The sequence below is a fragment of the Rhipicephalus sanguineus genome, chromosome 11 (assembly GCF_013339695.2).
Source record: "Rhipicephalus sanguineus isolate Rsan-2018 chromosome 11, BIME_Rsan_1.4, whole genome shotgun sequence".
Lineage (NCBI taxonomy): Eukaryota > Metazoa > Arthropoda > Arachnida > Ixodida > Ixodidae > Rhipicephalus > Rhipicephalus sanguineus.
In genome coordinates this window covers 49,330,350-49,344,720 of record NC_051186.1, presented here as the reverse complement: position 1 = coordinate 49,344,720, position 14,371 = coordinate 49,330,350, and the positions used below count along the sequence as shown (strand labels likewise).

The window sequence follows — 14,371 nt, the reverse complement described above, 5'->3', positions numbered from 1 at the left end:
GGGATGCGGGAAGGTGGCTTCGACTTTTCTTAGTTCAACCAATTCTCTTAGCCGTCTTTTTACGTTAACTAATGTTTGCCCAAACTCGGAGGCTCTTTCCATTAGAAGTTTATAATATATGTCGTCTAAATATCGATTAAAAGCCATACTTGGCGTCATCGGTGTGCGCAGGGTCCCACAATAAGGGGGGGTAGGGGGGGTCATCATGATGGTCCGCGCGCCAGTTGTTTCGCTCGAAGTGCGTTTCAGGGCGCTACAGTACAGTAGCGCAGGAACGCAGTCACGTGGTTTTTTATTTCTTATTTCGCGGACTTTCTTTAAATGCCGGAAAAAATCACCACACAGCATGTACGTTGCCACACACACACACACACACACACACACACACACACACACACACACACACACACACACACACACACACACACACACACACACACACACACACACACACACACACACACACACACACACACACACACACACACACACACACACACACACACACACACACACACACACACACACACACACACACACACACACACACACACACACACACACACACACACACACACACACACACACACACACACACACACCACACACACACACACACACACACACACACACACACACACACACACACACACACACACACACACACACACACACACACACACACACACACACACACACACACACACACGCACACACGCACGCACGCACGCACGCACGCACGCACGCACGCACGCACACAAGATTTGTCATTTTGTAATGACCTCTAAACTAAACGCACTTGGCCCTAAAGTGAATATTAAATATTGTGCATAATTGATCTTAGTTGATTAACTAATTAAACGCAATATGCCCCGCCACGGTGGTCTAGTGGTTATGGCGCTCGACTGCTGACACGAAGGTCGCGGGATCGAATCGCGGCCGCGGCGGCTGCATTTTTCGATGGAGGCGAAAATGTTTGAGGCCCGTGTACTTAGATTTAGGTGCACGTTAAAGAACCCCAGGTAGTCGAAATTTCCGGAGCCCTCCACTACAGCGTCTCTCATGATCATATCGTGGTTTTGGGACGTTAAACCCCAGATATTATTATTATTATTATTATTATTATTATTATTATTATTATTATTATTATTATTAATTAATTAATTAAACGCAATATAAAATACCCTAATAAGCGCCACAGGGCGGCAAATTATGTCGTTGGTGTCACTTGGTTGCGGTTAACCACTTTTTATTTAATATTTCATTCTAGCACGTGAAACACCCTGTATGTGACGTTCCGTGCGGTGCTTGCGAAGTAGTAAGGTTAAAAAGACGAAAACTTCAGTTGGGTCTGGTTGGTGCATATTTCTGAGGTTAAAATTACATCGCAAAGATACAAGACACCCATGAAGAAGAGGCGTCTTGTGTGCCTGTTCTTTAACCTTAGCCATAGATAGCTTCGCTGTCATAAGTTGCTGCAGGCGACTCGCGGTTCGACATAGTCCAATAGGGAGGTCATTCTGTGATGCCACAAAAGGGTGTTGCAGAGCGCGTTTAAGCATGATGCTGACGCAGCTGCCCCACCCGTGGTGCTGCCGAGCGGCGTCCACGAGTCGAGCGGCTCGTTGTCGCACGACCACCACGACCACGACCATCCGTCGAATCTCGGAGTGGATGACGCGGTGGAGACTAAGACCGAAGGGCGGAGACAGACGAAGCCACGTGAGTGGTTGACTTCCAAGTATCCTAACGTCGGTGAAACGGACAACGTCAAATGGCTTATCGAGTTGCGTTGAAATGAACAAAGCTTAAAGGGACACGCCGCCACCAACGCGCTAGCTGAACATCACCTTACACGCAGGTCACAGCATTGATTGGCGTTCAGCGACTGTCATTGACTGTCATCGACGTCAGTGCATCAATATGGTGCAGAAGCTATGACCATTGTTCTTTTTCTAAAAATATCTATGCTCTCCCCCCTCCGTTCCGAAACACATTGTGTACTACTTTGCAGTGCGTTAGCGTATTGTGGTGAAGCTCAGAAAAACAAGGCTTTTTGCATGTTATGTTGCAAAACACAACTGCATTGCTGTGAAGCTGATTCAAAAACAACTTTGGGCATGTTATTTTGCAACACACGTCTGCACTGCGGTGAAACTAACTCACAAACAAGTGTGCCGCGGTGAAGCGAACTCAAACAACCATTTCGGGCATGCTATTTTGCAAGGCACAAATGGACTGCGCTGAAGCTGACTCAAAAATTATTTTGGGTACACTGAGCCACAAGACGTGGCTGCATTGCGGTGAAGTTGATTGAATGCATTTAATGGAGCGCTTAGGAAACTTGTTGGACTAACGTTTTAGTGCCTGTTAGTGAACTAGCCTAATCAGTCGAAACAGATCAGAGAAAGTAAGTGTGTTGGCCACTGTGTCGTTCGTACGAGTTCCTAATTACAAGTGCTTTTGCTGCGCACTTTGCTGTACTGCATGAATGTGAATTATCAAGAAACCAAAATGACCTTAAGGTACACTACAAGGAAACAATGCATGTGTTTAGATTGATAAATTATACCTGAGAAGTGTGATGTCGTTAATTTCGCCACCGTAAGCTTATTAGTAGAGGAGAAAATTAAGGTCAAAGTATCCTTTTTGCAATTATCGCGCCGAAATATCCGTGCGTGACGTCATGAATTTCAAAGCGTATTTTTCGTATTTTGACAACTTTGGCTCAACGAAATTTCCTGAAACATAGTACATTAAGTCTATGGCCCCTTGAGAGAACAATGTACTTGATTATTACTCATTAGGATCTACGTGCGACCTTGGAGACGCCGTCAAAATCTATGAGCTCACGGCGTTGGTGCGTGGTTTCGCCACCCGCATTTTCTTTTTCCGCAATTTCTCGCTTGCCAAGCGTCTTCTCACTGCAAGTGCGGTGCTTTTAGTGTCGTGAAAGAGTAATTTACTAATACGAGAAAAATCGTTTTTCACTTTAGTGTCCCGTTAACGCAAGTTTTCTTTGCGTTGTGTGGCTGTGTTGAAAGAGAGCGTATTGACAAGGGCAAACTTTTTTTGATGTGCTTCATGTTTTGTTCTTATTTTGTTCTGGGTTGCAGCGAAAGTCCGCAGAACACAGGCAAGGCAAGGGAACAAAAGTAAGGATACTTTAGTAGTTCAATTCTTGTACTTGCTTACAAAGGTAAGTTATTTGCTGTCATTGACACAGTTCAGTAGAGACGCGCACTCACTCACTCACTCACTCACTCACTCACTCACTCACTCACTCACTCACTCACTCACTCACTCACTCACTCACTCACTCACTCACTCACTCACTCACTCACTCACTCACTCACTCACTCACTCACTCACTCACTCACTCACTCACTCACTCACTCACTCTCACTCACTCACTCACTCACTCACTCACTCACTCACTCACTCACTCACTCACTCTCACTCACTCACTCACTCACTCACTCACTCACTCACTCACTCACTCACTCACTCACTCACTCACTCACTCACTCACTCACTCACTCACTCACTCACTCACTCACTCACTCACTCAATAAATAAATAAATAAATAAATAAATAAATAAATAAATAAATAAATAAATAAATAAATACAAAAGAAGCTGCCCACAAAAATATCTCCTTATGACTAGCTTCACGGGGCATCCAGACTCGTTACAACATCGCGTGCGTGTATAAGGGGATTTATCAACATACGCAGACTTAGGCACAATATAAAAAATACATATCAAAATGTGGACGTAAGATACTCTGTGTACACATAACTAATGGAACCAGCAGACAATTAAGACAAAGAAAGCATAGGGGACGTTATTTCTTTTTTTTTAAACTGTAGTGTAACGATTTTAACATAAATTTGAAGGAACTAAGTGTATGAGAAATCACCCTTTCTGTCGGTCGGATCTAAATTCACAGCCTTTCGAATTGTGCGTCCGATGCTCTCCCGATTGAGCTACGACGGAGGGTGCTCCGTCGTCCATATTGTAGAGTATTCATGTGCGCGTAATCTCTGGGAGTGTTAACCAACGCCCCTCGTAGCCAAGGCGGCGAGTGTGGAACACTCTTAATGCCAGGAGGCGTCACGTGGCACGGGATCCTCGCACGTGGTCGTAGCTGACCAATAAACCCTTACATGTTACCTAAGGCGTCAAGTCTGCCTCATCTCTGTACTCATTGCAACGGAAGTCTGTTATTGCGTCGTTCAGAACTGTAGGGACTACAAGAAAATATTCGCACATTACTACAGTTTTTGTGACTACGGGCACGCGTGATTACACCAATACAGCTACAAATAAAGCTATCTTTGGGAACTCGCAAGCTTGCTAAGATATGCAATAAAATAAATGAAAAAAAAGAGGTCTATTCATCCGCCGGAGTTCCTTGATGAGGACCGGGAAATCGTCCGCGTTCAGCCGTACACTCTAAGAGAAATAAAAGTCTTTTGACTATTTTTTGTTAGTGCTGACTTGCCACGTATGTGACTCTCTTTAAGGAGACACGTGAACTCTCTTTGGAGATTATTATACTCCCTTTGAAGAGTCGTGTGACTCGCGTTTCCCCAAAGGAGAGTTCACGTGTCTCCTTAAAGAGAGTATACGCGTGACAAGTCAGGACTCCCAAAAAAGCGTCAAATGACTGTTTTTTTGAGTGCATGAACTTCGCAGTTTTGCTAAGGTGTTAGTGCAGACACCAGATACTTGTTTCGCTTTGAGAGTGGGTCATTGCTTTCGATCTCGAAATTCCCAGCCGAAACTGCTTTGAAGAAAAGATTCATAGCGCTCTTCATTTCTAAGGAAGGTTTTGCGGCGCGAGACTGTCCACTGACGCACGCTGCGCGCGTTGAAACGTCGCAGAGCAACCGACCAAGAAGCCAACGCCGAAGACTACGCCGCCTCCGCTCGTCACAGCTGAAGAAGAAACTGCGCAGTCTGTTGACAGCGAAGAGGGCGAGGCGGCCACTACGACGGTCGAAGGTGAGTATTCCCAAAATTATATTCCCAGAATTAGGTTATATTCCCGTTATTCCCGTTATATTCCCAGGATTTGGGGACATCTATACGGGGCGCCATCTCTCGGTGGTAGCAACGGCGTCCTGTTGCAACTGAATGGAAAACAGGAGAAAAAATCATATGTTACGAAAAAAGCCCTAGTTGCAAAAAAGGACTCCCAGTTCTAAACAGAAGAGACCCCCTGGAATATTATGGTAAGACGTAATTTGCCGGGACATTTTAATCACCGCCTATTAAAAACACATGGGTTCGCATTGGGAAATAATAAATAACCTGGGAAACAACACGCATTGTAGTGCGATACTGCGATTTTACCAAAATGTTCCAGTGGGTCTCTGCCGAATGGAAGCGGGAGTCCTTTTTGATAACTATATTTTTTCGTCAGATGTGATTTTTTTTCTCGTCTATTTCTCATTCAGTTACGGGAGGGTGCCGCTGCCAACGGCGAGAGAAGGTGCTCCGTGTGCGTGTCCCCAAATCCTGGTCATGAACACTGAATGCCCGTCGTGTCTATACATTTTACTGCACATACAAAGCAAAGGTGGGAGCACATGGATGTAAACACAATGTGCTGTAGAGGTTTATGAATGGGAACAGGTTTCTCAGACAGGCTGGCCGACGTAGTATATACGTGGACCTATCTTCTTCAAAGATGCCTTGTGATACTTGGTGTGTTAGTGGTGAAAAGCGTTAATCATTTACGTCACTGGCTGACGCCCCCCCCCCCTCCCCTGCCCTAATAATCTACGGTAGTTCCAAGTCTATCCTACCCCTTTACTCAGTGTAATCCGTCCCGTCAATACTTAGTGTGCATGGTTATGGTCATCTAGGTCACTGTCTGCCTCCCACTTTTTCCAACGGAAACCAGCAGACCAAAGGCAGGTCGTTATGAGAAGCACGTCATGATTTCATTTTCATTTTTGCATCGATTGCGAAGCCTGTTTTCTTTCGGACTCGTCTATTGGGGGGGGGGGGGGGGGGAGTGCTGTGATGAGACTTCGCTCCCCTTAAATCGTGAATCCTGCTTACGCCTATGCTTGTCGGTGACTGCTGGCCTGGATTAAACCACCATGCGCGCCTTTCGCAGTGACCACCACCACCACCCGTCGCCGGACTACGAAGAAAAGCAGCGTAGTCAAGACCAAACGCCGACGCAACCAAGGTGAGTGTACTCACTCGTCCTTATCTGGCTATGAGCCTGCTCCTACAAGTGCTCAGTGGCATTTTCGAGGAGAACACTATTCGAGCAAAACGCTATTTCTATCCGGCGTTCTCATTAAAGAAATCAATTTTTTTACTAATGCTTACAGCAACTTGAACTCTCGAAAGTCACATAGTCATTCCTTTGTTTCTTTCAACACGATACATGTACAGACGGGTACACTGTTAAAGGGAGCACTTACATGCAGGGCATGTCCGGATCTCGATCCCTTGCAAAAGCATAGTGACTTAGATTGGCATAAGTCCGCAGGTGGTTTACAGTTCTGACTCCTTGTTACAGACTAGTACCGTGCGCGAACAATGTTTCCACATCCACCGGCAGTTGGAGGGCCAGCAGTATGAAAGGCGATCATTCCAGAGTTCCCTTTAACAGTGGACCCTGCTGTACATGCACGACGGCAATCGACACGTAATGTTCTGTAGGGCTATCTCTCTAGTACTATACAAACGGAAGTCAGGCCAGCAACCGCTCTCGCTGTCCAAATACAGGTTCACTTGCCGAAACGTAAAGTTTAGCGACGCTATTTGTCCTTTACCATCGTTAATTACATAAGCCCCTGCAAGTTTTTCGGCAGTACTCTTTCTTCTTCATGTTCCCCCTTGGGTTAGCGTACCACAAATAACACTCGGCCTTTTGCTCAGCGCAACTTCAATACACTGTCGTACCAACTTATCACACACTCGACTTGTTCTCTTTGTTAGTCTTTTGTGGCTTTCGCTTAGCGGAACTATATTAGAAACTTCAGAACTGACCGACGCGTCTGTAATGGCGCCGTGTGCATGCAGTCTCCACAAAAGGGCACCCGTCTCCTCCTCCTCCTCCTCCTGCGGAAAAACGCCCGCGGAACGGTGCGGCACGCCCTGCCGCAAGAGGAGATGAGCCAGCCGAAGACGAAGCGCCCAAAGAGCCCATGGAGGAACAGTCCAAGAAGGAACAGCCCAAGAAGGAACAGCCAAAAGAGGAACAGCCAAAGGAGGAACAGCCGAAGGAGGAACCGCAACCTGCGGAGGAAGAACCTGCGGCTGACCAACCTTCCGCGGAACAGCCAGCCCTTGAACAACCCGCAGCAGAACAGCCCGCAGTGGAAGAGCAGCCTGCGGAGGAAGATCGAACGCCGACACCGCGCAAGGGCGCTGCAACGACTCGGAGTCCCGGTTTTCCCCAGACGCACTCGAAGTCACCCAGGACTAAAGTCAAGACGGGTGAGACATTTTAAAGCGAAGCTTTTATGAGTTAGATTATTTCGGTGGCAGCGGCGGCGGCATAGTTCGAGGTTGAGTTTATTAAACCACGTGGCAGGTACGTAAGGGTACACTACATACGTGGTTTGGTGTGAAGGAAAAAAAAAAAAGCTGCATTTCACAGCTTGACTGTCCCTTTCACCCGGAAATTAGAAAATTACAAAATTACAGGCCGCGGAAACCGACAATTAAAAAGAAAAAACCGCATGTGTACCATGACAGCAAATAACAAAACAAAACTCTGAAATACTAAAAAAAATCTTCATACCAAAGCATTGTATTAATAAATGGCACTGATTAACCATAACAAAAATCACCCAACATGCATGAACAATATCAGCACATCCGATGTAACATATCAGCGTTGGACAAGCTACGTAAATGCTCAGTTGTTAATTTCCACTTGTTCATTGCACTTGGAACACGGTAATGTAATATAAGTTCGCGAGAAACCCGCGGTGCTGGAGAGTGACCAGGAACGCGGGTGTGCACCAAGCGGCCGGTCGCGTGCGTATTTCGTATGCGCCGCTTCCCAGTGATTGGTGCTCTCTCGATCGTGGGCTTGTGGGCATTTCGACCCACCGCGGTGGTTTAGGGGTTATGGTGCTCGACTGCTGACCTGAAGGTCACAGGATCGAATCCCTGCCGCGGCGGAAGCATTTTCGATGGAAGCGAAAATGCTTGAGGATCGCGTACTTTTCATTTCATTCATTCATTCAGTTTATTAAGACAAAAAGGAAAATTTGCCTGGGTTGAAGGGACTAAAGGCAAATTACCTCTACCTGACTATAGGGTCCCTCCAACCATACATTAAGGTGCACGTTAAAGATTAAGGTGTACGTTAACGAACCCCAGGTGGCCGAAATTTCCGGAGCCCTTCCACTATGCCGTCCCTCATAATCATATCGTGGTTTTGGCACATCAAACCCCAACAATTATCATTAACCTAACAGGGCAATTTCGATCTTCTGAAGTACGTTTTGGAGAGCTGCGATTGAACGACGGGCAAAATGCGCAATCTTTAACACGCTTCGCCCATTTATCAGCTTGACTTGAACGAGAAGCTAGAGCTGGGGCTAGACTCGTAGACAATTAGGCGTTGAAACGTTGTATGTCTGAACTGGCGCAGCTGTCCCAACCGCCCTTCACCATCTTGTCGTCCAGACCAAGTTAGGTCAGTGCCGGCCCAGGCTCGGGTCACGCTGATGCGACGTTGCTACAACCTTAGGATTCTTTCACAGCGCTGCACTCGTTCATCGTCCTGTTACGGCTTTGGAAACGGTTCTTAGCGTCGAGTGACATTCTATAGGCCTGTCGTCGCTTCTTTTTTTTCTTCCAGTTTAGCTGTTAAGCATTTCGCTATGCCGTGTAGCAATACCAGAAACTATCGTCATCATGAACCGTCACGTGGTCTCTTCGTCCTATTCATCTTCTGCTTCGCTCCCGGAACACGCCCGCCGATTTGTCCGGCGTGGGATGCCATAACTCTGATGGGGGAGAGAACAAGTACAGAGAGAGAGAGAGAAAGAAAGAGACATAAAGAGAAATCGACAGAAAGAAATGGAAGACAGAGAATAAAGATAGAAAGAGAAAGAAATAGATAGAGAGAGAAGAATTAAACAGGCACAAAAAAAAGAGAAAAGAGACAGCAAGCATAATCATGCATAGCATAGTATAGTATAGTAGTATAGTATAGTATAGTATACAGTATACAGTATAGTATAGTATAGTATAGTATAGTATAGTATAGTAGTATAGTATAGTATAGTAGTATAGCAAGGAGTGGGAAAGGGAAGTTAGGGTAAGGAGGAGGTAAGGAGGTAAGGCATAGCATAGTCTTATACAGGGTGTTTTTTTTTTAAATACAGAAACTCGGGCTTCTGTCGTCTTCACCAGCGAACTCTATATCGAGGCGGAAAAAATCTTGGCGCATTAAAGTTACACTCAAAATAGTAATTAACAAAAAAAAAACCGTTAATTATCTTTTTATCATGAACTTGAGGGCCGATGTTTATACTGAAGAGTTGTAGGACTAGGACGTGATGATTTACGACATGCCCATTTTTTTAAATTGCAAAAGACGCGCGTAATTTGAGATAATAATCATCGAAATTCGAGGCCCGATCTAGGCGAAACCGAAACTGAGAGCACCGGGCGCGCAGGAAATCCGTCGGTTGTGTTAGGCCAGACCAGAAGCTCACATGACGAACTTTGAAAAAAAAAAAAAAAAAAAAAAAACGCGCGTCATAGGATAACCTGGTTAGGAAAAATGGCAAGCTGTCTCAAACACCCGATTGGACCACTTATAATTTGCATTTGGCGTATTATTATTATTATTATTATTATTATTATTATTATTATTAGTAGTAGTAGTAGTAGTAGTTTTCGCTCGCCATCAGCTGTGAGGTAATCAGACTCGCATCCCCTGTGCTTTCCGCGCCGACAGCTGATAACAGGGGTTAAGGTTATGTATGCTTTCTCTAAACGCAGCTGCGAGAGTATAAAATAATATCTGACCAGATTTTTCATCGCTTGAAGGGGGCAATCTGAAGGGGGCTGCTGATTACGTGGAACGAACGACTTTCGCTAGCATCCAGCCTGTTCTTATCACATGACGGCCGCCAGCGCTCGCTCGCCATCAGCTGTGACGTAACCATCCCGCAGCCCCTTCGCTGGCCTCGCCGACAGATGACAACTAGGGTTAAGATTATGTATGCTTGCTCTAAACGTGGGTGCGAGAATAGTAATAATCTGGTCTACACCAGGCGACAGTCGGGAGAGTCAGTTTTTCAGCGTTCACGTTGAAGGCGTTACATGCTTTTGCTACGCGCAAGGCACGTGCGGCGCAGGAAAATGTCAGCAAGCACCGATTTCTCCCTGACTGCGCTATTGCAGAGAAAAAGCAAAAACCGACGCCGCCACCGACGACGGTGACGGAGACTACGACGCCTGAACCCACAGTGGGACTCAAGCGGCTTCCTGAAAGTGAGTGCTATAGTGCTCAGTTCAAATCAACTTATAAGAACTTGCTGAGGGACTGGCTGGTAATACGTCATCTTGAAAATTAGGTGCGACTGGGCACTCCCTCATTCACACACACATTCACACACTCAAGTACTCACGACATCACCACACAAACAGCGCTGTTTGTGGGGTGTTGTTGTGAGTACTTGCGTGTGTGAGAATGAGGGAGTGCCTACAGTTGCGCCTGATTTTCAAGATGACAGTCCAAACCAAGACGCGCGCGTCATGGTGAAAGTAACCAATGTCATAACCGGTCGTATTCATGAATGGATATGGCTTGAGTTATGCTCAAGACAAGCTTTCTTTGCGAGCCCTTCCGGTCTTCGCTGATCTATCTATCTATCTATCTATCTATCTATCTATCTATCTATCTATCTATCTATCTATCTATCTATCTATCTATCTATCTATCTATCTATCTATCTATCTATCTATCTATCTATCTATCTATCTATCTATCTATCTATCTATCTATCTATCTATCTATCTATCTATCTATCTATCTATCTATCTATCTATCTATCTATCTATCTATCTATCTATCTATCTATCTATCTATCTATCTATCTATCTATCTATCTATCTATCTATCTATCTATCTATCTATCTATCTATCTATCTATCTATCTATCTATCTATCTATCTATCTATAACCACATATTTAAGGCAGGTGCTCCATTTGAAAACACTTTTAACCCCAAAAGCCAGCACAGAATGGAATGGAACCACCTTCCCGCCTTTATCACTGCAATTACTGAATCTAACTTCCGAAGTGCCATTCAAGATGCCTTATTTTGTTAACCTGTATTTTCATAAATTGTACTATTGCACACTTGTGCATGTATTAACCACTCCTTTTTGTAATGCCCTCGGTTTACGAAAGTATTTGCAATAAATAAGTAAATGAGTAATAAGAGAGAGAGAGAGAGAAAAAAAGACGAGGAAAGCGGTGTTTTTTCACTTCCGCAGTCACTTTCGCCTTCGCTCCTTAAGGCTTCACCGCATCTCACCTAAACACTACAGCGAAGTGTTCGCTGCCAAGGGGTCTGGCAAGTGGCGCCACCGCATGGCTTATTATTGCACTACAGCTCTATTCGTGGCGCGAAATGAAAACATTCGAGTCGCGTTAATGGGGCGAGCATTCATTCCGTTCCCACGACATGGTTCGCGTTGGATCGCAGCTTTGCAGCCAGCGAAAATGGGAATAATATTGGCAGTATTGCAGCCCTGGCATTACTGTAGCTTACAAGAACTAAGTTTGGGCGAGTTTGTAGGTATTCATCCTTGAAAAATTGATGCAATAAAACGGCACAACAAGGTATAACGCTCGTCTGGTCTTCTTGTTCCTTCCTGTGTCGTTGTTTTCTTGCACTTTTTGTTAAAGTATTTTTGTAGTTATTGTAATACAGTCACGATGTTCAATATATTTCTGGGCAAACAACTGGAAGGTGTCGTTTATCCGCGAATGGGTGTTGGCTCCCAGAACGTACACTTTCAGAGAAACATCGTCTGTTTTGTTTTTAAAGATAAGATCACTAAAATCTTGTGTTTTCGTCACGCGTACTCCGTATCTCTCCTAAATGTACGCCATTGATCTGTCGCTGGCATTAGGGGCTAACGAGGTGTTCAAAAATGAGTTGACGTACCATCATGTACATTGTCGTAAGTATTTCTGCGTACGTTCGGGCCTAGCGTGAGTTAAATGGTGATGATTCCGCATTGTCGCCAGTGTCTCACCCCCTGCTCTGCACTGTGTCTTCGCTGGCCGTGGAGGAGCTGCGATACCCGCACCAGTACTGCACGCACGTCATCTACACGCACGCCGAGTTCGACTTCGCCAAGAAGAGCTTCGTCGCCCCGATGGCCTGTGAGTATTGGTCTCCCTGTTTCATCAAATTTTAGGGACACGCGGGGGCGCGACGAAAGCCTGATTGATGTCACTGATTGAGGAGTACTTCGTTAGAAGGGACACGAGCGGTGCCGCTTCAGACAGGACCAAGTGTGGACGACAGGCAAGGGGCTGACTCAGGCCCGTAGCCAGGGGGGGGGGGGGAGGTCCCTAGGGCCCCGTGCCCCCCCCCCCCTCCCGAAATTTGGGTGAAGTAGGTGTTTTTACCAAAAATAAGTAATAAAAATAGGTGTTTTTCTTAAAAGGTCAGGGTTTTCAGCAAGTGCGCCCTCCCCGAAAAACCTTCCTGGCTACGGGCCTGGGCTGACTATAAACAACCCGGTCTGTCGTCCTCACGCCGTAGTGTCTGAAGCAGGCCCGTAGCCAGGAATTTTTTTCGGGGAGGCCCACTTGCTGAAAACCTTGACATTTTGAGAAAAACACCTTTTTTATTATTTATTTTTGGTAAAAACAAATACTTCACCAGAACTTCGGGGGGGGGGGGGGGTCTAGGGCTCCCCTTGTGGCTATGGGCCTGGTCTGAAGTGCTCTTCGAGGAATACTTCGGTTTAGGGAAGTTGGTGTGGTATGCTGCAAGTTAAATGATATGGAAGACAGCAACAAAAAAAAGGGGACACCCAGGACCAGTCCAGCGTGTTTTGCTTTTAAGCGGAGCTTGTTATAAGTCGCATATTTCAGTGGCAGAAAAAAAAAAAAAAAAAAACCCGGCGCCGGCGAGCGAACAGAAATGCGGCCCTCGAAGGTGCGTCGGTCACATCCGTATTTGCATACGCCATTTTCCATTAATTGATGCTCTCTCGATCGCGGGCTTGTCTGCGATCATCCGTGTCTGATATGGCAATCTCATATTTTGTCGAGGTGACTTGTGATTTCACGTTGCTACATTGTTGCCTGGATATGAACGCGTGACCGTCGTTGTTGCCTGTAGCAACTGAAGTGTTGCGCTGCTAAGGATATTTCATAGAGTCGCGTCTCGTGCAAATAGCGCTTCGTCTTCTTTACAACTGCGGATGACCTGCGCTACCTGATTTGAACGAGCGTGCAATGCTGAAGAGCCCACTTGTACGTTACGAAAAGGGGTTAACCGTACATTGGTGCGGCAGCATATATACGCGAAACTCTGTAATCGATCCAAAAGAGGAAAGATTTTGGGGAAGACGGACACTTTAAGTGATGAGTGTCGTCCAACAGGGAGTGCTGCTACAGCCAGCATTTCGACAAAAGTCTTCAGGACTTGTCGTCATAATTTGTCGTCAGGATATGCCAGATGAATTGTCGACGACGAGTTTCCCTTATCAAAGCATTGGCTCCAGTGGTAGTCATCGTTCGGCGACTTCTCATCACTATTGGCTACCAATGTTCAGAGGTTTCTTTTCTGCTCTCGCTTACAGAACGGTCAATTTAAGTTTGAATCAACGCTGTATCAACTATACGCGTAATGCGACGTTTCACTCTCTGGGCTCCATCCTCGTTTTCTACCGATCCGGACCTCGAGCCCAATCCCGCCTACACCTTTAAGGAGGTCACACAATTTTATTAACCCGGCCATAACGTCTATACCAAACCCTGTAAGGACCTCACGAAGGCGCAGGAGCGAATCCTTCTTCACCTTTATACCAAAACTGTTGTGCCCGGTGATCGCAAAACACTTCGAATCCACTTGCACGGGGAAGTGCCCGCACTGTGACGAAAATTCCGCTGACATTTTCCACGTGGCGTGGGCGCGCCAAAAAACCCAAACCTACCCCCTCTAACCCAACCCTTCCCGGGAGTACTCCTACACGGCTGCTCTGACCTGATGGCCCGGCGGGCCTAGGTCGAGCGGGCCCGGGTCGCGGCCGACGCCAATGGGCTCCCGAAAGACGGAGCCCACCTACGGTTTGTACGGGGCGGCCTCCTAAGGACTGTTCCCCACCCTCCCTGTAAACA

General features: G+C 46.1%; 2 protein-coding genes across 2 annotated transcripts in view; both read left to right on the top strand.

Moving 5' to 3' along the window:
• Positions 1-3: 3 nt before the first annotated feature.
• Positions 4-7,484, top strand: LOC125756403 (uncharacterized). Its single transcript, XM_049411124.1, has 5 exons — positions 4-13; positions 1,576-1,722; positions 4,891-5,010; positions 6,134-6,208; positions 7,054-7,484. The coding sequence occupies exons 1-5, from the start codon at positions 4-6 to the stop codon at positions 7,482-7,484; spliced, it is 783 nt and encodes a 260-aa protein (XP_049267081.1).
• Positions 7,485-12,268: 4,784 nt separating this feature from the next.
• Positions 12,269-14,371, top strand: part of LOC119375010 (uncharacterized) — a 12,789-nt gene continuing 10,686 nt past the window's right edge. The window contains exon 1 of the mRNA XM_037645209.2: positions 12,269-12,400. Within this exon, the coding sequence (XP_037501137.2) occupies positions 12,394-12,400 (7 nt within the window). The 5' untranslated portion in view covers positions 12,269-12,393. The remainder of the gene's footprint in view (positions 12,401-14,371) is intronic.